The 25,113-nt window shown below is 47.6% G+C and overlaps 2 protein-coding genes across 2 annotated transcripts in view; one reads left to right on the forward strand and one right to left on the reverse strand.

The window, feature by feature from the left end:
- LOC144125662 (atrial natriuretic peptide-converting enzyme-like) overlaps nt 1-25,113 on the forward strand; it is a 996,499-nt gene that overhangs the window by 635,755 nt on the left and 335,631 nt on the right. The window lies entirely within an intron of this gene.
- LOC144115043 (uncharacterized) overlaps nt 1-25,113 on the reverse strand; it is a 56,290-nt gene that overhangs the window by 30,171 nt on the left and 1,006 nt on the right. The window contains exons 2-8 of the mRNA XM_077649169.1: nt 21,054-21,123; nt 19,392-19,534; nt 16,701-16,858; nt 14,031-14,182; nt 8,192-8,281; nt 6,761-6,996; nt 1,118-1,346 (exon numbers count right to left, since the gene is read on the reverse strand). Coding sequence (XP_077505295.1) covers nt 1,118-1,346; nt 6,761-6,996; nt 8,192-8,281; nt 14,031-14,182; nt 16,701-16,858; nt 19,392-19,534; nt 21,054-21,123 — 1,078 coding nt within the window. The remainder of the gene's footprint in view (nt 1-1,117; nt 1,347-6,760; nt 6,997-8,191; nt 8,282-14,030; nt 14,183-16,700; nt 16,859-19,391; nt 19,535-21,053; nt 21,124-25,113) is intronic.

The following is a 25,113-nucleotide window of genomic DNA, read 5'->3' on the forward strand; positions in this document are numbered from 1 at the left end:
GTGTGCGGCGCAGGTAGTCCACTCGCGCCTTTCGTGGTCCCTTTTGAGGGTTCGAGTGCATGTTCTTCGGGAGTGGGGCTACATACACGCGAGTTCGCAGAGTCGAGAGTAGGTCTCGGTTTTCCTGGACGGCGCGTATGTCAGCCAGGGAACCCACTGTTTCCAAGATTGCGCGTCCAGCTTTGGTGGTGAGGAGGCGTTCCTTTCGGGATTCTGGGACGGCTTCTCGAATTTCTTCAATTGTGTGGGTCAGTCCCAGGTCCTCGAGGTGGCAGCTGGCCGTGTACATCGGGAGGCATAACGCATATTTGTAGGCGGTACGGATGATGGCGTCTGCTTTGTCTCGCTCATTCCCCAGAAGTGGTAGGAATGGGAGACCGTATGACAGGCGGCTCATAACTAGAGCCTGTATCAGTCGAATTGTATCCTCCTCTCTCATGCCTTTTTGGTTGCGGGTGATGCGCCGAATCTTGCGGGAGATCTGGAGGACAGTTGTCCGGAGACGCTGTAACGTGTGGTTGGCTTTCCTGTCGCTCTGAAGCCAAAGGCCCAGGATGCGGATAAGAGGGACTTCCTTTATTCTCGTGCCTTCGAGGTAAACCTGGATGTCGCCGGGAGATTTGTAGGCATAGCCCTTAATGCAGATAATTTCGAACTTGTCGGGTGCGCAGCGGAGGCCGCAATTCGCCGCTTGTCTTTATACGCAAGTGATTGCCAAGGATCGGCCGAGCAGCAGCCAGCGCAGCGGCGGACGCGACTGCTAAGCGCGCAGCTGTGGCGACGAAGGTGAAGATGAAGATCGAGGCACCTGCCATGCGCGATTTTGGACATGCGGTGCGCCTCCCGTTAGAGGTCAAATCCAAGAGACAGATGACCTTCAGGCTCAGCATGAGAGGAGTAGAGCTTTTCGGTTTAAAAAAAGGAACCGTCGTTTATGTCACGCGGCCAGATTATACGACATGCGTGGCTCATCGTCTATTTCTAGACGCCACTGCTGTCCGGCGTGCAGAGAGGCGTGCAACCAACGCCATCTGATTTTTTTCCTGTCGCAAGTGGCTTACAGTCACACCCGGGAGAGATAAGAGATACGAGCAAGCAGAACAAGGGCATTACTTACCGAAGGCCGTTGTGTCTTCAGACTCCCCTGGACTTGGACTTGACATATGGCACAGTGCCCTGGGAGGATGGCGGTTGATTTGTCGTGGGCTCCTCTGGTCTACGCCGTACGCCTCGGCACCGTTGGCAACCAGAGTGTCTGCGGGCTTCAAACCGACAAATTCTTGTCCGTCCGCCTCCTCCTTTCGTTTGTTTGGGAGAAAGCTTTCGCGGGGCGCATTATCGAGATCCTGCACGCAAGCAGACGCAAAAAGCAAGCACTCAGATTGAAGTAGGACTTTGGGAACTTCACACTACGATACTGAGCCACTTTGTTTCTTTCGGAGATACAGGCGGCGATATATGCACTGGTCGCAGCACGCAGGCGAATAGGTAAGCGAAAAGGGTCGATCACGCATGTATAGCACGCCTGTCGACAGCTTCCAACGCTTATCTAAGAGTTGGTGGTACTAGCTTGAAATGGAAAGCGTCAAGGATGAGTGCCCCGGCAGCATGACGTAAAATGCAGTTATCTGCAGTACCACTGAAGTTAACATCTTCTTGCGAGAACAACGAGTGCTGTGCGCGTTGCAATGCCTTTCAGATCGCTGCAGAGACCGATCACGTGCTTACAGGTGTCCTGGTTCAAACGCACAGTCTTTCCCCTTACTTGGGAGTTCAGGCGGACACGAAGATCAATGGGGTTTAACGTGCTGAAGCTGCACGTGCGTTGTTAGGGACGCTATGGACGAAGTGTCTGAATTTATTTCTTGTACCCGAGATTCTTTAACTTGGAGTATCTTTGTACAGCACCCTGGTGTTTTACGTTGCACCTCCACTAAAATTCTACAGCCGCATGAGGGATTCAGTCCGGCAGCGTCGGGCTCCGCCACCGAAGACAACAACAACTGATCCGTCGCAAGGGATCTTTAGAGTTCTGTATCAATGATCCGTTCAGTGCGAGCACTTTGGTAAGTAATTGACCTGACATAACATGAAGGATGCAAATAGCCATCGAAACAAAAGAGCATTGGAGAATTTTTTTAGTTATTCGTTTTCATCAATGGGAAATTAACAGTATTCTTTTATCTTTCAATATAATTGATAAGAAAGCAGAAGAAAAAACAGCCACATGCCGCCGATTGGATCCGCACCCAAGGCCTCCGAATTTCGCGTCCAGATAAGCCTCGCCTGTTAAAATGAACAGTTTTGATGCATTATAATCGCTTCTTTAAGTTTTCAAATATGGCTTCAGATTTATCACTGTTCTTTGTTACTGCACCTGAATAATCTTTCAGCAACGATCCCAACCGTTACTGGTGAATAAAAGTCATAATGTTAAAAAATAACCCCGAGAAGGTTTATGTTCTTTCCCCTGTATTTTGTGCATCGCCGCAGACGCCTTACCCCATTGACAGATCAACACGAGAGGCGAGTTATTCGTCTGCTCGTCAAACGCGATCAGATAGTTCTTAAGGGATCGTGATCACGCGCGAGAGTTTTTACGGAGCTCACGACTGTTCGAGCGTTGTGAACGCATTGTTGAAAGCTCCTAGTCGTCAGCTAAATAGAACGCGTGCGAAAGCGTTGTTTCCGATTCGTACCACTGCCGAATGCACACGGTCTACATGTGCTGCCGAGTTCCTTTCAAAGACGGAAGTTTTACCGTTCGGAAGTTGAGTTTCCACTGTTTCCATTGCCTGCTTGCCTTAAAGGGCATCAAAAAGGGGCTCTCAAAGTCGCGGTACGCTTAGGATGTTCAATGATGGCACTTCACAGATACTCTCGAGCGAGAATTTTTTATGCGTTCGGTATAATATTTGAAGTTCCGTGGCCTCCCCACCTTTTCCTCTCCTGTCGTAAATATTTGCAGCCGCAGTGGCGGCCGCCATGGTAGCTGCCTGACGGCTGAAAAAGTTGGCGTGGCGAGCCAATGATAACCCTCGGCTCCTGACGTCACTTGCTCGACATGACGTTGTATGACAGGTTTCGTGCAAAACCCCGGCACCGCTGGTCGCCGCGCCGTGCGAAAGCGGGAATTTTCGAATATGTAGTGTAAATTTCCACTTCGCTTCCGAGGTCTCCTGCGTGGCATGGACGCTCGGTGGCCTGTACTCCCCATAAAGCAAGCATTTTATAGCCAAGCTCGAGCACCATATTCAGCGACCCTTTAAGACCGGCAGCGGTACCAAACGGCCTCAAATCAAGCTATCGAAGCCTAGAGAGCCCCAAAGAATACATTCATGTAATATTTGTATCTGGCTACTAGTCGGTGGCCATCTGGCTACAGAAAGAGATTTACTTGTTCCCCTGGAGCCTTCAACCGGAATTCAGCTGGTGGCATATTAGTGTCGTTCGTAGACAGTAACCGTACCCGAACTCTGGAATGCAAGGCCATGAATGTGCACGCGCTGGCATTCGTCTGCAGCTGCCGCAGACGACTGCCAGTGTTCTTCATAAGTACCATGACTGAAGCTTTAATCGTCGCCGTCGTTTAAACGGTTACCTTGTTCTTGTTATCGCATGGAAAGGAAAACAGAAATTGACATGAGCATAGTTCTCGCAACGAAGTAAGAAGAGCAATATTGGTTTGGATATCGTATAGTTAAAGACTGACTAAAAGCGCAATGCCGCCAGAAGTAGCGGAATCGTGTCAGTAGCAGTGAAAACGTGAGATAAGGGTTTACAGAGTACAACCTTTGTGAGTAAGGTTCCGAGACTGATGCCATTAAAAGAAATGCGATTAACATTGAAATTATTTTGCAGCACCCCTTCAAATTGTCTTTCATGCAGTCTATACACAGCTTCCAATGTTTCTTGAGGTTTTGGGAACACTTTGAAAACGCTTCTTTTGGCAGGGTTGTGACCTCCTTTGTAGTGGCGTCTTGAATGGCCTCCACGCTCCCATCCAGCGACCTTTTAGGGCTCTCGTCACACGAGGATACAGAAAAAAAATTGCATGGGGAGAGGGCAGGCAAGTATGGCGAATGAAAAAGTACAGTAATGCTGTGCTTGGCGAGAAATTTGGCCACGCTGAGTCTGCCCTTCTGCCTTGTGGGACGAACTCGTGGTGTACGACACTTCTGGCATCGAAAAAAACTATCAGCATCGTCTTTGTTTTCGTCTTCTGTCGCCGCACCTTTCTCGACGCCGGAAAGCTTGTGGACCGTCATTCGGCGCTGTGGCTCTTTTTTTGAGAATCACTTTGAAAACACCATGTTTCGTCTTCAGCAATGATGCTGTCGACGAATGCAACATTCTTCTCTGGTTCAGAGAGCAAATCAGCGCTAACTGTTTGCTCGCGTGTCCTTTTCCTGTGTGAGAGAGTGCGGCGCTAGTCTGGCATTCAGCTTTCGTTTCCCCAAGTTCTCAAGCGAAATTTGGTGGCATGTTGTCTTACTAATGTCGCGAGCATCTGATAGCATGCGGACTGTGATGGTGAGGTCTTGCTGTACGATTTCCTTCATCCGAGCCACGTTGTTTTCATTCCGTGAGGTTGAATGGCGTCCCTGCCTTGTGTCGTCTTCCACCGACATTCTATCCGAAACGAGCCCCCTGTGCCAGTCGAAAACTCGCGCGCACGATAATGTCTCTTTGCCGTAAGCGTCACGAAGGAGCTTATACGTGTGTGTGGCTGTCTTGCCAATCTTCACACAGAATTTTATGTTTACACGCAGTTCGAGGTGGACGTCAATCTCTCCACATTTACTCACACTGGAATGCGCAAACGACCATTGACAACGTACTTTTCTACATGTAGTGCCGTCTAGCGGCTGCCACAGCAATTAACATAAATAGCTCAGGTCATCCCTAAAAGACGGCGCTACACATATGCACCAACTTTTGTTTTGGGGAATCATTTCTACAGAAAAAAATAAATCAGTCTCGAAACTTTACGGACAAAGGTTGTATGTTATGAAGTTTTTATGGTTTCATGGCGTTTAACGTCACAAAAAAACTCAAGAGGGACGCCGTATAGTGATGCGCTCTGGATAATTTCGACCACATGCGGTTCTTTAACTTTAACGACATCGCACAGTACACGGGCATCTAGAAATTCACCTCTATCGAAACGCGAGTGCCGCGTCCCGGATCCAACCTGCGTCGTTCGGGTCAGGAGCCGAGCGCCCTAACCACTGAGTCACCGCGGTGACTTAGATTATGTTGAGTTTTTTTTTTTCGAAATCAGCCAAATCGATCTAATCGAAAACCGAGAATAATGCATATGTTTGTTACACGCCCAAACCTTAGCGGAATCCAAGATGTTATATGATATGCTTTACATGTTATAACAGCTCTATACCACAATGTAGCCAAAAATTACGCAAATAATTTTGTTAATATCAGTATATAAACTTTGTATTTGATTCTTCTATGCCAGCTTCTGGATATAGCCTTGCTTTGTTTAGAAAAGTTTTTCTGGAATTATTTTCATTGTCTATGAAAAAGCGCTTAAAAACTATGCTGCAAATACAGCAGGAAAACAATTAGAACATTCATTGCGTGCAATTGCGTGCGCTGCTCTGCTTTCACATCAGTAAGTAAATACAGATAGAAGGCTTCTGTGAGAAGCATTGACATGACAGCCTTCTTTTCTAGTGCTCACACTTTGGTAGCAGAAAAGTAAATTCGCTAGAATGTATAGGGTCTAGAATATATTTTGCATCACTGTTACACACAACAATCCGAGTTCTTGAGAAATAGGAAACGCGTACAGACGGAAAACAAGACGACAGCTAGTATTTTTTCCCGTCAGCCATTTCGCTTGTAATAATGGATTGAGATATCCACTGCCAACTAGTCTAACTAAACACTTTCACGTTAACTGCAGCAGAGGCGCATCCTTGCTTCATCGGCAACGGGGCTGATGATCCCATCATTATCGTCGTCATCTGGTATCACATCTTCCCCCCGATCTCTTCGCATCGTACGCAGTCGACGAGAAGGTAGCCCGGTGGAAGGAATAAATGAAACCACGCTCAAAACAGACCCAGCTAAGAAGCTCTAGCTGTTGTAGAAAGCTCTTACGAATATATTTGGCTCATCTCGACTGGTACATGAGCAGGATCTAACGCATTTTATTTGATATAGGATTTGCTAATAGGAAACGTTACTCGGCATCTTTCGTTCTGACAGCTACTGAGAAAGTGGGATCTATAAACTAGTTGTCTATTACAGGAAAATTGTACTTATTTTTATGCTTCTGAAACCAGCCCATTTTGAAAAATTATGTCCAAATTAGGTCTTTAATGCAAGGGACGCTTTTACTTACATTCCCATGAAGTGTATATGTACATTTTGTTTGTTTCCATTCTGAACAACATACATTGCTTAATGTTCCTTAGACGCCGAATATGCTTACATTATGTTCATTTGTTTTTCACCTCTATAAAATGGATGTCAGAACTGCTGCTGTAAATAAGATATCGGGGACTAGCCAAACTGTAATCAAGCATGGTTTTAGCCCACGTAACCATTCCAGAATTGTGTACTCGTCTGGAAGAAGTAAACTTTGATTTACTGCTCGCTTGCTTTTGTTTGCTTGATTATTATTAACTACCTAATTAATTATTAATTTTCATTAATTTATTGATTGGATGATTTACGCAGACAAAGTAATGACAATCTTTCGTGACGCTTCACAAGTGCATACCCGCTTACTCACAGCAGTGCTGGTCGAAGAAGAAGGCTTTTCAGAGGCGGTTTCCTGGTGTTGCGGATCGGCCACCTCTGGAATGCGGCTCTGAGCATCGACGGTCACCATCTTTTCACCAGGTTCGTTACCCTGGCGTAATGGAGCCGTTGGGTTGGGCGACTCGAGAAATGCGTAGTCCAAGTCTCCTGCCCCACCATCTGTCCACCAAGGGCCGCGGACCTTGCATCCAAGGGATTGTACGGAACCTGATGGCAATGTTAAAAAGAAAAGTAAGCGATAAGTTTGAAGGAGTCTTCCTGCTGTGTCCTGCGTTGAGTTAAAACTTCAAGTCATTAGCGCTAGAAAAAAGATATCGCGCTCAGGCCGGTTGCTTACGAACGTTTCGACAAGTGGACTTGTCTTTGTCCGAGCAAAGAGATTGTCATTGGCGGGGTTTAAATAGGGTCATCTTCCTAGACGACCGTATTTTTATTACGGCAGGGTGATCTTCCTGGATGACCTCATTTAAACCCCACCAGTAAGGAACGCTTTGCCCAGACTAAGGCTACTGTACTTGTCACAAAAATTTCAAGCACCCTGAGGATTTCTCTGCCTTCTTCAGTTTGTGATTATCATGAACCACTTGATCAGTTTCTCTCTACTATGGACTTTGATCGGTTACGTTCATTACTACGAACTTCCCTTTACGATTCCGTGATTTCTACTATATCAAAAGTAAGCTTTTTTTTCAGACATTCGTACACGAAAAGCACTATTTCGACGAACAAGATTCAGCCATCCACACTCACCATTATCGCAAGCGCTAAGTCTACTCGCAGTGAAAGGCCACTCCCGGTGATCTACTGACCCAGCCGCACTATCCGTAGCGGCCCGTTTCATCGACTTTAACTTCGTCCTTAATACTCCCGACACTTTATCCGCCTTCGTTTTCATGACACAGCATGTAAACGCCGAAGGTTGTAGCAAACCGCCATTCCCGCACCGCAGTCAACTACTCCGAGAAAATTGTGGGGAACTGCCAAATACACCGCCTGCGATTAAGCTCTGACTGTATGCTAACGGCACAGAGAGGATAATCCTCGTTTGTTGATCAGATTCCTAATATCAGAAATTAGCGGTGCCGAAAGTAAAGAAAACGCTACTTTTCAGTGGCGAATAACAAACCAGACTTTGCCTAAGCTAGGGGGCCTGTATTTGAGTTATATTGATATTTTTGAATATTACCATCGGCGGACAGACCGCATAGGTCGTGACGGCCTCCGACTGTGACGATATACTGTTCAGACTGGAGCCTCGGATGCTCTTTGCGGTGACCGCTACGTAAGAACTGAAAATTGCTTAAGCAGATTACGACACTTCCCAGCGAGGCACTGGGAAAATTAGGCTTGAAAATTTAGGAATGCACCAGTTCAAAGCAGAGCAAGGGGAAGAACAACTCACCTTTTGGCGTTGGTGCCCGAGGCTTCCCAGAGGAACTGGAGGGACGTTCGCTACTGGACATGGAGCCCCGGCTTTTCCTCTCTATGGTTTCTGTAAAAATGTAGAAGGACATCTGTTAATCTTATTAAGCGCTTTAAAAAGTTAAAACGACATCACAGGAATAGCTTCGCAACCTATTAAATTCATTTAGTTGACATTCAGAAAGCCTGAAATTCGAGGTGCGTATGGCAGTACATGGCAGAGAACAGAAATGCGGAGGATGATAAAATTTTGCCTCATTGACACACTGCCGCTGTTTCTCACAGTTTCTCAAAAAATGAGCAAAAATAACGCATTAATCCTGCACGATAACAGTGTTGGCGAAGGAACAACAGCAGAAGTTTCCACTTAACTTCTGACTCCATGTTATTAATTATAAATGGCACCAGAATGAACATCGCATGGCACCACACATTCCCTAAGCCAGCCGAATTCATGTTGAAGCTGATAGGGCGTTTCTTGCGGCAAATTGTATCTGTGGCAAGTTACCGTGTGCGGAGACGTTATCGCTGGGAATATGTGCTAACGACAGCGACGACCTCCTGTACATGTTGGAGCCGCGGATTCTCATTGCGTTGACCGCTGCGGAAGTATTTGTAAAAAGTTTTCAGCAAAAGAGGGCATTTAGGAGGAATGTACAGGCGCTGGTTTAAAAGCTGCACATCCGGATGTTTCAAGCAAGGTAGGGGGTACAACAGAAGACCAACACACAGTCAAGCACTGATGCCGGAGGCTTCGTAGAAGAACTAGGAGGCCCATCAAAGATACGGATGCGTCCGCTAGACCTGGCACCAAGACTTTTCCTCGGCGTGACCCCTATTAAAAGCAAAAGGTCATTTTGTTGAACTTTATCGGGATTTTTGGTAGGTTCAAATAGCATATCGATAACCGAAAACTGCTTATTTTTCAAATCTCCTTTCCACCTGCAGTTACCAACGGCACTAACAAGGAGAAAACTGGATAAGAAAAATATGGAAATTTAAGGCGGATAGTGCGAAAAGTTTGGTTGACGCGAACTTTGTCGTATATAAGGGCATTAAGTAGGCAAGTGTGGTATGTGTGCTTGCAAAAGCGCATAAAAAGACAAGCGGACGAAGGATGAACATATAGACTCGCAACTGAAACTTTTTTCGCAACAGGAACACGTATAAATAGGAAAAAAAACGCCGAAAAACCGAAAAGCAGCAATCGTCACATGAGTAAGTTCTCACCCATCAGGTGATGGTAAGAGCTCAAGTACTATGTAAGACTGGACACGGGCTTTAGAATCTTCAGAGCCTGGCGCTCAACGAAGAACACGACGAGAAGCGCCGAACGATCGGTCGCTCGTGCGTGCTCTGGACTGAACGCGGTCTCTGTTCTGTGCCTGGACGGTTCGGCTGGCTGTTCGTGACGCTGTGCTTATTACTGTGCTGTGCTCTTATTACTGTGCCGTGCTGTGGTGTGCTGTATTAATAGTGTGCTGTGTTCTTATTACAACTAAAACAGATTATCTATGAAACCCAAGTGAGGAGGCTAATAATTAAATCCCTACCTGTCGTTTATCTGTACCGATTTTGCTAAGCAGTGAGAATGCAAAAAGCAAAAAAAAAGGTTCATTACTCTTTCATGATGATTATGTCGGCCAAGAAAAAATCGCTAAACATAAGGAATCACTCCACTGCTTGATTCTTGTTCTTTGTCGACAAGCACAAAAACGTTTTTTTATGTTGTTTCACGACCAATGGCGACTCAGGCCATGAAGGACGCTGGAGTCGAGGGCACCTGGCAGCGTAGTCTCCTGGAACTGGTGTCTACAGTGCGCAGCCGCTTGAAACATTTAGGCACAACGCTCCTGAACGCAAGTGGTTTCAATCTACATCGCTACACCCTCTACTAACCTAACCAGAAGAAATTCTGTTGTGTTCTCCCATGCTGCCTGTCAATCAGGTGTGAGCTCTTTCCTAGAGAGTCATGGTGTGGTGGTAGTTTCTTCTATTCTCTACATGTGTGTGCATTCCGCACGTAACACAAAACAGCCATACACTGCACTTCGGAATACCCGTAGTTGTATGTGAGACAAGGTTCCTTATTGATTGTCTTTCTTACTCGAGAGCTACGAAGCAAACGATTAGTGCAGAAAGGTTTTAGCCATTAAAAAAATTCTTTACACAGCGAGGGCTCGCGCCCTGCACACACCATAAGGCCGGAACGACAATGTGGCGTACGTGGACGCAGCGGAATACCGACAACCCCGAGAAAAGCGTTTGCACTTATCGCGGTGAACGGGAACGGCGCCCAGTTTGCGGCCTTGTCGATAGAAACCACCTACCCCGAGACCGCGGATGAAGCGGCAAAAGCATTGTCTTTAGCGAACACGCGTGCTGATATTATATTCAGCGACTCCAAAACAGCCATTCGCAATTTCCCGAGGGGCCGTATCACATCTACCTCACTCCGCATCCTTCAAAACACAACCCTTCCGATTAGAGAAGTTGAATTGATCTGGGTCCCGGCACACTTGTCTAATCCAGGGAACGAGGCGGCTCACGCGCAAGCCCGAGGTTTCGTCGACCGGGCAGTGAGCGCGCCCTCCGACCCGAACTTAACGAGGGACGGGTTGATCTCATTTCATGACATCACCCATCACTTTAGGCTCACCACAGAAATCGTTAACAAAAGCGCAGGAAGTTAACTGGCGCCGACTGCAAACACGCTCCTTTCTGAATCTGGCAGTGCTTGACCTCATGTACCGTGGCCAGTACGACCCAAACTGCCATAAATGTGGTGAAAGAGCCACATACGACCACATTCTGTGGAATTTCGCAAATTATCCGCCTCCGGCGGAGTTGATACAGCTCCATTCTCACGAGCGGTGGGAGGCCGTGCTGGTCAGCTCGTACCCAAAGATTCTAGTACGGGCAATCGAGCGGGCCAGTGAGGTCACCGCCAGCCATGGGCTAGCGGCCATCTAGTATGTGTCTCCTGCAACCTGCTCTAGATGCAATAAATGTTTTACAATCCAATCCAATTGTCCTTAAAACACAGGCCACCAGCTGAGGCAAGAGTATTCTACACGGTACATATTTGCATAAAGGCCAGAATACAGGGTCGTTGAGCTTCTTACTGAAATCCAAAATTTTACAAAGAGCGTATATATATATATATATATATATATATATATATATATATATATATATATATATATATATATATATATATATATATATATATATATATATATATATATATACAGCAGCTAAAAATGACGTCCGAGTAAAAATCGTGTATGAAATGAACGTACGCCAGCAACACCTTTTTGTCGGCTCGAATTTTGTAATTTTCAGAGGTTGGGTGTTCGGATCCTACCGGCAGCATGTGCTTGCTTTTTCTTCTGCTTTATAATCATAATCTTGAGAGATAAAATCATTACGCTATTAATGTCCCATTAATCTCCAGTATCAATAATATATCTCCTTTCAACATTCATTTCACTGACTGTTGGCTTTCTTCGTGCATATTAAAACGAGCCCCTTCACCCCTATATAAATAATTATGCGGTGGAGAATCACAGGTTAGGTAACGCTGCAGATGAGGATCACCGCCGCCGTGCACAAGCTCACCGCTCGAGGCCAGGGCATCTCCCACCAAGCCGCCCTGAGGCTATACAATGCCGCAGCTTTGGGGGCGGTGCTCTATGCTCTGCCGCTCGTCACGGTGCGCAAGCCGTGCTGGAAGAAACTCGAGCTGCAGCACCGCAAGTCCATGCGCGTGTGCCTAGGCCTGCCCAAAAACTCGCAGTGCGCCGCCACGTTGGCCGACGCAGGAGCGTGGCCACTTGAGCTCCCAGCAGCGCGCAGGGCACTGAATCACATCGACCGGCTTCACCGCGCACCGGAAGGCGGCTCGCAGCTGCAGCGTATGCGCTCGCACCCGCGCTCACGAATGGACGCGGTGATGCTCGAGTATGAGCAATCGACTCAAGGCCCTCCCACCTACGGCTCCTGCGCGCCCTGGCCTGCTGCCTCGGAGGTACAGCGAGAGATCGTCGGCATAGCGGAAAAGCGGAGCACACCTCTCTGTGCTGTGCAGCAGCTGGCCAGAGCCGTCATACACGAGGAGCTCCAGGACCATCTCTTCGTGTACACCGACGGCTCAGTGGCCCGCGACAGCTGCTCCCTTGCAGCGGCGGCTACCATCCCCGCCCTGCGACTGCACAGCCAGCAACACGCAACCTTCCTGGGCTCCTCTACCACGGCGGCGTTGATGGAGATCCTGCTCGGCTGGACCTGCTGCTCACCCTCGGCCCTCCGCCGCCAAGGAGTGCTCTGCCGTGCGACTACCGCGCCGCCCTCAGCCGCCTGCAATCTAACGGCCGCGGTACCCCACTAGTGCGGGAAATTCGCTCGCGCTTCGAGCGCCTCGCGCAGAGCGGATGTGCCGTGCGTGCAAAGTGGGTGCCCGGTCACTGCGGCATCGCCGGCAACGAAGAAGCTGACAACCTCGCGACCGCTGCACATCAACTACCTGCCAGCGATCTGCCCCTTGCGCTGGAGGACGTGCGTGCGGCCATCCACGACCATCTCCGAAAGCAGCACCCCGACCCACGCAACGCAGGAGGTGAGCGCATCAACAGTATCACCGGCTGTCGCGCACTTACACGGTCACAATGTGTAATGATCCTCCGCGCGCGCATTGGCTGTGTGTGGCCAGGGGAACGACGGGAGCGTCACGGAATGGCGACGAGTTATGTGTGTGACGGATTCGGTGCAGTGGAAACACTTGAACACCTGCTCCTTCACTGTGCCGCGGTCGCCGATGCTCGTCGCGATATGCTTGCGGCCTATCGGGCACTGGGCATACTACCAGGCTCCCTCAAGACGCTATTGTGGCCGTAGGGCAGTGCGCGCACTCGTGAGCGAACCTTGGTGAGCCTCTGTGCATTCCTCGAACACATGGGCTGGGCTTGGCGTCCGGTCTGTTCTCCGTCAGGTAGTTACACGCAGTGACCGAAAGCTCTGCGAGCTCTACCTCGAACGATTAATAACAGGACGCTCCACTCCAGTTGTAGCCAACACAGTGCTGTGCGCGCGTGTTTTAATTCTTCCATCATAGCTAATCACGCGCACATCCTGAACACATTTCTTATTGTGTAATAATTTGTATATACTACTTCTCCCTCTATCCTCTCTTCCTGTACTCTTGCCTCTTTCATTACATTTCGCCATTCTGCCTGCTATCCTTTATTTCCGCTGCCCCAGCTCAGGTACTTCAGCATCGATTGCAGAAGCCGGGGCCAGCAAAAATCTTTTCCTTCCTTTTTACTATTACTTTAATAAAAACCCACTACCACCACCAGGTTCGGTAACGCTGATTAATAAGCAGCGCCGATACACCGTTGCACCTCATTCACCCATTAAAATTTCCCTCACATATTGGCATAAAACTTGAGAAGAAAACATACATCGCCATACCAGAGAAACTGATAATTTAACATGAGTTTCTTACTCAATAAGATGATATCCTTCGCCCTCAATGCTGGCCAGGACGAAAAGAGCCAGGTGGTCGAAATAATTCCGGAGACGTCCTCTACGGCACGTCTTTTTTTCCTTTCTTCCTTCACTCCCTCTTTTATCCTTTTCCTTACGGCGAGGTTCGGGTGTACACCGAAACTGCGTCAATTCTTTTCCTCGAAAACCAATTTTCAATTTCATCGGGTGCCTCCAGCTTAATTTTCTTTATTCAGAGCAAAGCGGAAAATGCAATGGCAGTGCCCCGGCATGTAGAATGTACACGGAAGAAAGTTTCCATGGGGTACAACCTGCGGCCCGGAGCCGAGTCTCCGAGTCCAGGGTAAACGTGCCGAGGAGCAACCGTCTCGACGCGTTGACGTCCTCGTCTTCCTCTGGGATCACGGAGAGCTCTCCACGCTGTGGCTTTGACCTTTTCCCCGGAGGATGCAAGGACGGCCTCCTGCGTTGAAAACGGCAATGGAGCACCCTCGTTTTTCGCCTCCAATGTCCAACTATGCAGTGTCGTGAGGGCCCACTGTGCTGTCTTGTGCAGGACTGCTTGCGCAGTGAAAGAGCCCAAATGTCCCCTTCAACGATGTGCAGGCGTTCAGTGTCGTGCACATCTACACTTAAGCGTTCAATCTGTGCCCGTGGAGTGGACGCGGGTATGCACTTGTGTGAGGCTCGTGCAGCGGGAAAGATCTTATTTCGTCGCGCAGACCAAGCGATCTGCGTTTCCTTCTGTGGGTGCGGCGGAGTATACTTGAGCTACTGCCAAAGACCCCAGCCTCAGGCTCAATTCGGAAAACAGCGACGTCCAATTTGATTGCTCACTACTTTATCATCCATTCGGCGTAGTAAGGTGCGAACTTGTTTTCAGCACGCTATACTTAATCTTAAAGTGATGGCTCGTGTTAAGCCTGGCAGCATACTAAATTCATTGCTGAGCCCCTACGCGGAATCCTTGGTCAATATTCTAACTTGGCTGCTCCAGTTAATATTAAAGCACAAAGCACTGTGTTCTTCCTTTCGATTGGCACACAGCCCGGGTACTATCGATATCCAAAAAGAAAGTGACCGTCTTTGCTTTAGTAACTATCGCCTCGTGACATTAATCTCTACTACGTGGAAATTTATGAAACACAATTATCAAACTTCAGTCACATTCTTGGAGAAAACTGCCTTGGTCTCATTTTAGCATGGATTCCGGAAAGAAGTTTCGACTGTCAGGGTACTGGTAAATACTATATGTGTATTAAGGCTGCTTTTTGGACAAACAGGGCACTGATTGACTGCCAAACAACGCGCAGACAGCACTGTCGGAAGAAAACACGCAACAGAAGCGCTAGCTCACAACAGCTCTACTCGTCACAGTGAAGTGAAAAACATACACTACCTTACCGTGGTGCAAACACGCATTCATTGCACGTGCCATACTTGGCTCGCACTAACATATTCAAGAACTCGTTTAACCCACCTACTATCGACCACTGGAATGAACGCGCATTAGTAGTCTCTTCCACACTTGAACTGCCTTTAAACAACGTGTATTCAATGCGCTTTCTTGAAAATATTTGGTCTTTTAATACTTTGCTCTTTATTTGCAGTAGTTTCAAGTATTTTCCAAGCGGTCTTTGTTGTTTAATACATATTGTTCTTCGCTCATGATTTCGCTGTCTTACATTTCTTTTGCCCTGTGGGACGCCTGTGCTAGGACAAGGTCACCGCGCACGAATCGCGGTGGGTAGGCAATTTTTTGGAAAAACAACAAAACTGAGGACACCGGAGAACACAGCAGATATCTACACGTACGCTGAAATTAGAAACGCCACTATTGGTAAGACTAGGGTCTGTGCGCCAGAACTTCAAATCAATGGCCAGCAAAGGTGCCACCTACCCGGAGGCTCCATCTAAAACACGAAATCGCTTGCCTTACGGAGAGCGGTCCACACCACAATCACCGCCACAGGTGAATTTGCGGAACGGAGAATTTTAAATCGCTATCGAATCGTAACTGGCTCATGCGCATCTATAGCAGAGCTGTCCGCACCAACTGCAAAAGATGCGGTGACCAAAGACATAAGGAAGAGACGTCGGAACAAACGGCAAAATTATATGGACACCGGGTCACACTGGCGTGGAGGGGGAAACGCAGCCGTGAAATCGGGTCGGGTTGATCAGACATACAACGCCCCACACCTCAACTTCCTGCCGAACACGGTAAATCAAAAACCATATCGAAAGCTTGAATGAAGGCTCCCCCGCAAAGCACTGATACACTACGTTCGCACCTAAATAAAAGCAGAAAGCAGGCGCCGGTTAGCGGAAAGAACACAAGCGCCGGTGTTTGACACTGAAGCTCACTCGGCTACAAGAGTTCTTACACGAAGCTCTTGAACACGCAGCGTACACCCCGTACATACGCCAGAAATGTGCTCTTGCCAGACGGGAAACACCTGTGCACGACAGATGCAACCACTTCCAAGAACACTACAAAGGAGATCAACATTTTATGTGGACTTGCCCATTACTCTCGAGGAAGAAAATTCATAATTCAGCACATATCGCATAACTGCATGGCAAACCTAGCAGACCAGATACGATCCAGCACCGAAGCACAACATGCCATCGCGGCACGTAGCAGTTCGAGCGGCCTGCTTCGAGTAGTGTAGCTGGCCGACGTATGTAAGACTTGCAGCTCTGAAGGCTATGAAAACGATCGACTAGAAGTCGCTTCTGCGCCTGCACCCCAAATCCTCCTAATTCCCCAACTGTGCCCGAGAGCCATCCCTTCCTTGCGATTATGACTTCATTCATTTACTTCTATGTATTGCCCTCCTCCTTGGTCTTCAATTCATCCAGTACGTTTTCAATAAATAAACTGCACTTGGCTGGAGAGAAAGCCGACCACCACTTCCCGATGCCTGTTGGTCACGGACGTGGAAGTGCGACGGTGAATAATGGTAAAAAATACGCACCGGTCCTGAATGTCTGCATCGTCGTCGGCGTCGGAGACTCGGGCCAGAGTGAAGTCGACACCGGGATTCATTATCTCATCCAGCAAAGTCAAGGCTCGTGACTGGTACTGGTACATTGTGTGTGAGTGCTGCCTAGCCATTTTCAGCCACGTCTTTACCTGCACGGAGTGTTAGTAAAGAAAAGAGCTCTTTTTCACTCATAGTAGGTGTTCTTGGTCCATGGGGGGTTTTACGTCCCAAAGCGACTCAGGCTATGAGAGATGCCGTAGTGAAGGGCTCCGGAAATTTAGACCACCTGGGGTTGTTTAACGTGCACTGACATCGCACAGTACACGGGCCTCCAGAATTTCACCTTCATCGAAATTCGACCGCGCGCGGCCGGGATCGAACCCGCGTCGTTCGGGCCAGCAGCCGAGCGCCATAACCACTCAGCCACCGCGGCGGCCTTAGAGTAGGTGTACGTTGTCAGTTGTCAAAAGGCACAATTCTCAGTCACAAAGAAGGTCGTTAAACGGGGCCCTGAACCACACTCTCCTGGACCAGCAAAACGCTTTGGAAAAAAACAACGTCCTTTATGGAGCTCTTTTAGCCGGTCAAGGATGAATATAAAACGTTTATCTTTTGCAGCTTCCCCCAATTCGAATAATTCCTCCTATTTCCCTTTCATCTAAGCTTCCGGTAACATCGCCGCTTATACCAAGACCACAGTGCAAGTGACGTTGCCCACTGCAACACAACTTGCACTAGTACTTCATTAAGCAAATAGTGGCGGATTACGGTGGCCGCGTGCTCCACACAAGTTTCGCGGCGTAAGGCGTAATACCCTAGTACAGCCCAAAACAAAGGCTTCAGCTAAATTTCTCTTTTTTTAGATTGAAATCCCAAGTTTTCAATTTCGTACTAAACTTTTGTGCAGCTTTAACAAGTAATTAAGACCTCCCCGAAGGGACATCGTTGTGTAATTTGGTGCTCTAACTTCGACAAACCGAGACAAACATTCCAACTTTTTGTCTTATGCAGAACAAACAAGTTCTTGTGATAGAAAGGTCGACTGGTACGGCCTTCCCCGCGAAATCGTTGCTACTACCTACCCATCTTCCTTTTTGCAACTTCTGTATGACCATTTTTTTCAGTAATTAGTTACCATGATCCTTACTGCATGTATAAGATGATCCTTACTGTATGTATAAGAACCCACCTGTTCTGTAATTCCCCTGTGGGGGACTTTTAAGATAATAAGCTAAACTGAACTGAACTGAGCCGTTCTAGGCAACCCTTCTTACTTAAGTGCGCACACTCAGAAGTCAACCTGGGAAACATTCACAGACGACAGATTCTTGAAAGCATTTACCCTGAAAGCCCACTTCGAGAACTTTCGTTTGCCAGCTCAAGAACTGCGGGTTTTAGATTATGGCATACATTAGCATCGCGGACACGTCTTGTTAGTTGAACAGCATAGTTTTCACAATGATGTGAAAGGCGTCATCCATATAACTATTGCTGAAATAAAGTCGAACAATCGTCTATAAAACCACTGCGGGAATGATATCCTGATTAACTTGTATGGCAAAAAAGAATAAAATATATTTAACGGCCCTCAAAGGAATACTGAGACAACTACATTCAATTACTCTCCTCTAAAACACATCTGGCTATGTTCAGGTTGACTGGGCAGCAAAAAACTGATTTATCACCTAGGAAAATGGGTTTAAAAATCTTCCCGCCAATCGAAAGTTCACAGCTAACGGCTTAGCTAACTTCTGCCAAACTTCGAAAAATGATAACCATATCTACGAAGGCTTACCTTGCGCAGATTGATAAGCTATTGTCATCGCCAGGTAAGCGTATTTTTAAACACTCCTCGTTTTGCAATTCAGAGAGGTAAACTAGCCCAGTTTATAATCAACAACTTCAGCGAAAAAATTTCAGTACAAGATGCCGAGTGTCTCGAGAAATGCCCGTGAAGATTTTTTTCTTAAAAGAGACTTCCTAGTTTATTTTTTTTCGCTTGAAATACAGCATGCGAGATTTAAACATCACGTCCCTGTACGCTCTTGCATAGGGATAATATGTACCCTCAACCGCGCCCTGACTGCAGGAAATAAATTTCACAAAACTGTAATGGATAAACAGTTAGCCGGTCATAGCGTCAGTTATGCATGAGCGCGTGGTTTCGATTTCCTATCACGATCACAATGCTGTCGGATAGACGCTATCATGTTGGACAGAAATTGTTTGTGCTGGCCTATCTGGATACGTATCACTAACTCTCATCGCAGAACCACGGCCCGCTGCGAAGACGAAAAGACAGGTAATTTAAATTTGTTAATTAGCAAAAAGGTGAATTAAATATATATTCACCTGTACAAGACGGCTGTGTGCGTGCTCCAGTAAAACCTTCGTCGACATCGTTCACTAAACAGTGTTAAGTTAGGTAAGTTGTACTTAGCATGCCATTTTAGGTTACTTCAGCGCAAAAGGGATGGCTACAGAGGTATTTCTCTTAGTCTCGTTCTTTTTCGCGCTATAATCACTGAAAATGACACTCCGTTGATTTTCTTAAAGACTGTCAAAATCTAGCTCCAACGCATTGTTTATTTCGAGGAGCAGGAGAGACGCAGTAACACATGGATAGGAAAGACGTCTTTTTTTCTCGCACTACACTTAAACCCTTGCAACATTGATTCTTACCTGCGGCAAGCCCAGGTTGAACACCTTCTGCTGGCGGCCGTTGGACTTCTTTAACTCACTGATCTCTTTCTTGGAGGCCGCCAGAGCTCGTGCCAAGATCTTGTTCTTCATAATAACAGCGCGCAGTCTCTTCTTTAACGTGTCTGTTTAGGGAAAGGCGAAATATCAAGCATGTCGGCCTTTTTATTACAACAGCACTACCTCACAGGCGAAGCTGAAAAATCCGGGGTATGTGTGCCGCCTCAAGCTTTGACCTTCGACGTAGCGCCAGCAGCGGAGGCCTTGCGCATTTCCTCCATCAACGCGCGAAACCGGCACTCCACTCCGCCCCCTCCTCCCCGGCGCGCGGCTGCTGTGGCGGCTGACGATAAGACCATGCATGCGGTTACCTTTGAAGCGGTGTTGCCTTATGTGCTTTCGCACGTCCTACCCGAATTACCTACGTTGAAGCCGTACCATTTTTTTTTATTTTGGGTGTAACCAGATCCCACGCCTATTCCAGCAAGGTGTGTTCAAATTACATTGAACTTTCGCAATGCGCTACAAAGTTTTCGGTGTGTTTCCCTCTAGATGGGCTGCACTTCGCAGAACAGTAAAGCTTCTGCTGAAGTATCAAACTTTAGGTAATCCCTTTACTTCAAGGTCGCTCCTTTCGGTGTTTATCCACTGGAAACTTTATCCAGAGTTAAGGAAGTAGACGCTGAAGAAGTCCATCTGAGAACAGGCATTTGAGCTAGTCGTTTGAGTGTTCGCCTAGCATGAGGGAAGTGCAGGGTTTGATCACCAGTGATACAGTGAGTACAAGCTTTCCTCTTACAGTTGTTTTGTGCTTGGATTCTTTACAGTGAAATACTTGAAAATAGGTCATTGACATAAACTTGAGTACACAAAACAGGGTAGCAGTGACCTTTACCGCATAAGACGAATTTCAGTCCCTTACAGATAGATTTTATGTCAAGGGAGGGTAATGTGACGAAAGGCCGTTTTTTAAGCTTGTGCAACCGATGGGTACGCCACAGGACTGAAAATCGAACCCCGCATCTCTCGCATGACAAGCGAACTCTGAAAGCGCAAGGCCGCATTCAGCCACAATTTGACAATGCGCTCTTGAAGGGAGCCTACGCCCTTCTTCCTTCAAAGAGGAAAGAAATGAATACACAACATAGTTTCAAAGGAAAGATAAAGATGACTCAAAACACGTAAAACCAGGACTTCTGGTAAATGTGCCTCTTCAATAGTGAAGTGCACCTCAGAAATGGCAAACTTTATCACCCCGACTTCTTTAAGTACGCCTGACCTGCTCGAACTTCGCAGTGACATCCATGATCTAGCGCCTGAACTTAGCGGTAAACAAATATCTTGGCTACGTTATCATGAAATTAAAGCAGTACCTCTTGCACGCTCAGTTTTTTTAGCTCTCTGGCAGCACGTTCGGAGCACCGAAAATCCCAAGAGAGATAAAAGGAGGCCACGATCGCCTTTGTTCCAGCTCGAGTAGCAAGTAGCAAAGCCATCGGTTTCACCTCGTGTTGTCCTGTGAACGCCGGCTAGGTAATGGTATGTACTTACTAGTTTCTCTCTTTCCATGCAAGGCAGCAAGAATCACTACAGGCGAAAAATTGAAACCCAGCCAAGCAAACCAGCGGGCGAGGGAACCCTCACCAATATATTCCGATGTATTCATGATGGAACTCTGGTTGCTCCTGTTGCCCCAGCGGATGTTGAACTTCACCTGCAAAATACCTTGAAATAATCCAAAGTTTTGTTAAAACATGGAACCTTGCTCGGAAGTGAGACGAGTAAGTTGAAGGCCCTTTACGGCTCGTACTATAGCTGTCACTTTCCATTCTATGCAGCAAAATTTCGAAAAAAAATCACAGGGCAGTTACGAGTGTAGCGCGAATGCGTTAGCGTAAATTGTGTTGTGACAGTAAAGAAAGGTGGCGGATGCCTTGTGAAGAAATTCGCCTTTGAAGGTGGGGACTTTCCGCAACTTACTCCATCACCTACAACGGCCTTCCAAACTCTACACTTGAGGCCCCGATACAATAGCCGAGGTGCAAGCCGCAGCCCGTGCATCCCAGCGCAACACCGCGCAACACCGCAACACAAACGCTATTATTCGTAACCCGAGTCATGCACATATCAAAGCCATCACTGACTTCATCAGTGATGACCTCTAGGAGAAGGGTATTGCAATTCAGGATTGGCGTCATGCCGGAATTATCACCCTTCCCAAGCCCGGCAAGCGGCCGTCACTTGATTCCCTCCGGCACAGCTCCCTAACATCATGTTTAGGAAATCTCTATGAACGAGACATCTACACCCGCCTCAAAACTATATTGAAGACAATAACCTCTTCCCCCTACTATGGTTTGGTTCAGGCCAGGGCTTTCAGCCCAAGACGCCTTCCTGCTCCTGAGAGAATAAGTACTTACCAACATCCCCAGAGATCAAGAACATCTCATCTTGGCCTTAGATTTAAAGGGCGCCTTCCACAACATATTCCACGAGGCGATCCTTCAAGCCGTAAATGACTTTAACGGCGGAGAAAAAGTATTTGCTTACGTGCGTACGTTCCTCACGGGCCGCACGGCCACGATAGGCAATTGACAAAGCCGCTCCGACGTCAAAGATATGCCACACAAAGGCACACCTAAGGGAGCTATTATTTATCCCCTGCTTTTCAACAATGCTAACATTGCTATGCTCAGGCTGTCGCGTGCTATGCAAGCACTTCCAAATGTCGGTTTCACTATATACGCGGATGATATAACTATATGGGCCATAAAGGGTTCCCTGGGCCAAAAGGAAACCACCCTACAATCAGCAGCCCGCCTTTGTATACAGAGCAACCTCTGTGTTACCCACACCATCCAGACTCTCAAAACCACCACAAACCAGATAGCTCGCATGATCAGCCGCATTATCAAACATCGCCAAGGAATGCGAGAAGAAGACACTCTTCGGCTGGTGCAAGCGCTCGTACTTAGCCGAATCTCATACGGACTATCCTTTCACGCGCTAACAAAAGGAGAGGAGCAGCAAGTTGACACAATCATAAGAGAGGTATGGAAGACGGCCCTTAAGCTTCCTAAAAACACCTCGACAGAGCGTCTGACCGCTCTAGGAACTTCAACACCTTTGCGGAACTACCAGCAGCCATTCATGCATCTCAAACACTAAGACTTCACACCACCCAAGCTGGACGAGCTATCCTACTCCGAGTAGGCACAGTTGCGGACATCCGCGCACTAGACGCTCAATCCGCTCTAGAAAAACAACACAGGAAATACATCAGCGTGGCCCCGATACCGAAACATATGCTTAAAGGCGTTCACACAGGGAGACGATGAGCGCGAGTATCCTACCTACGCCGACGCCTAGCCAATTCCGCGAACGTGGTTTATGCTGACGCCGCAACATACCCGGACCATGACAAGTACGCAGTGGCGGCAGTAGACCACCGCTTCTCCACTCTATTCACTGCTTCTGTAATAGTCAAAATTCCAGCGGCCGCGGAGACCACCGCCGTGGCCACTGCCATTAGACATTACGAGTCCCAAGGCCAAAGCGCTCATGTGCTCACAGGCTCGCAACACGCGTGTCGAAACTTCCCGAGAGGCCGTGTTCCAAGCACGTCAGTCGGCTCATGGGCACTGCACCCCTCGCAAAGCACCACCAAATCACCTGCCCCCCATGCCACGAGGGGCTGGAGGCAAATGAGAGGGCACATGCTCTAGCTCGAGGCAACATCGACCGAGCGGGGCCACAAACCGTGCCCGCTTTTACCCCTCTACATTCGGGGTATAACGAACGCGTCGAGTTTCAGCGTCTTGAAAGGAGACACTTCCGTCCACCTCATAGGAAATTAGACAACCCAGACTCCGTCTCTTGGCGGCAGATCCAGACGAACACATTTTCAAACATTCATAGACTACATCTCATACACCCAACATTATATACTCGGACACATGTCCCTGGTGCCAGGCCCGCCCTACACTCTTTCACATTTCGTGGGGATGTTGGGCCGAACCAAACGCTATACAGACAGAAAGTACATTTGAGCAGTGGGAGGCGCTGCTGACCAGCGTTAACCTGGAGGACCAACGGACCCTAATACAACAGGTACGCGGGCAGCTCAAGCCAGTGGAGCCCTGGAATGAGGGCCCCACCCATAAGCTGGCCCGACTCCCCTTCCTTTAATAAAGTTTTTCCTCCCCCTCCTCCGCAACTTTGTATTTAGCAATAGACAAATACCTCATATTTGTTTATTTTTGTCGACTGCTATCTATTGTGGGATGTCTGGCTCTCAATTATAGAAAAAAAAGTAGCAATAAAATTAACTTCGTAGGCAATCGTTTCCCGTCCTCGTAACCTTGCTTTCGTAAGCCGCTGTCCAAGTTAGTCCCCTAACCTTGATAAATAATTCTAAAATGACAACGTTCCATATCGCACGCAATTCAAAAGCCATTCCAAAAGTAGAAATGGCATCGCAGGTAAGCACTTTTCATGTTTTCATACAGAACACGAAGAGCTTGTTTTTGGGCCTGCGAATAAATGGCTGCAGATTAGAGGTTCACCGATGCAGAAGACAAAAGTGACAGCTTATCACATACGCAGTTTGCCTATACCGGGTGTGACTTGGAAGACTAAGTATAGTTTTGAAAAATAGGATTTTTTAGGCAAAAATATGGCTTTTGCGGCACGGTATTGCCAGGATTGGCGGACGTCAAAAAAGCGGTGAAGAATCTTAACTAGTAAAATGGTTAACTAATTTCATTAAGTTTAAAACTATTAGAGTTAGGCGTCTAGTTGCAATTAAAGCTTTGTACCCGACCATTAATAATTAATAATAATATATTGTTGGACACCTGAACCACGCCGTAAGGGAAGGGATAAAGGAGGGAATGAAAGAAGAAAGGAAGAAAGAGGTGCCGTAGTGGAGGGCTCCGGAATAATTTAGACCACCTGGGGATCTAACGTTCACTGACATCGCACAGCACACGGGCGCCTTAGCGTTCTGCCTCCATAAAAACGCCGCCATCGCAGTTGGGTTCGAGCCCGGGAACTCCGGATCAGTAGTCGAGCGCCCTAACCACTGAGCCACCGCAGTGGGTTCCGTTAGTAATAATAATAATTGGTTTTTGCGGAAAAGAAATGGCGCAGTATCTGTCTCATATATCGTTGGGCACCTGAACCGTGCCGTAAGGAAAAGGATAAAGGAGGGAGTGAAAGAAGAAAGGATGAGAGGTGTGCCGTAGTGGAGGGCTCCGGAATAATTTCGACCACCTGGGGATCTTTAACGTGCAGTACGTGACATCGCACAGCACACGGACGCCTTAGCGTTTTCCCTCCATAAAAAAGCAGCCGCCGCGGTCGGGTTCGAACTCGGGAACTCGGGATCAGTAGTCGAGCGCCCTAACCACTGAGTCACCGCGGCGGGGCCCGTTGTAACCACCGTATCAGTTCTTGTAATTTCGAAAACGCGATTACCCTCGCCGCTGTGGCTCGACAAAATTTAGCATTTTCGACTATTTACGTAAGCATGAGGGGTTGCATTGCCTGCAAGTTTTCGAAACCGCATGTAATTTCACACGAAGCTGCCAAATTTTATCCGGCCGCAGCGGCTAGGATAATCGGCCACCTACAAATCTCTAGTTGCAGCTACACACCTAACTCATAGTCAAAAAGTTAATTATTAAGAATTAGTTAGACGTCT

Source organism: Amblyomma americanum, chromosome 1, assembly GCF_052857255.1.
Source record: "Amblyomma americanum isolate KBUSLIRL-KWMA chromosome 1, ASM5285725v1, whole genome shotgun sequence".
Taxonomy (NCBI): domain Eukaryota; kingdom Metazoa; phylum Arthropoda; class Arachnida; order Ixodida; family Ixodidae; genus Amblyomma; species Amblyomma americanum.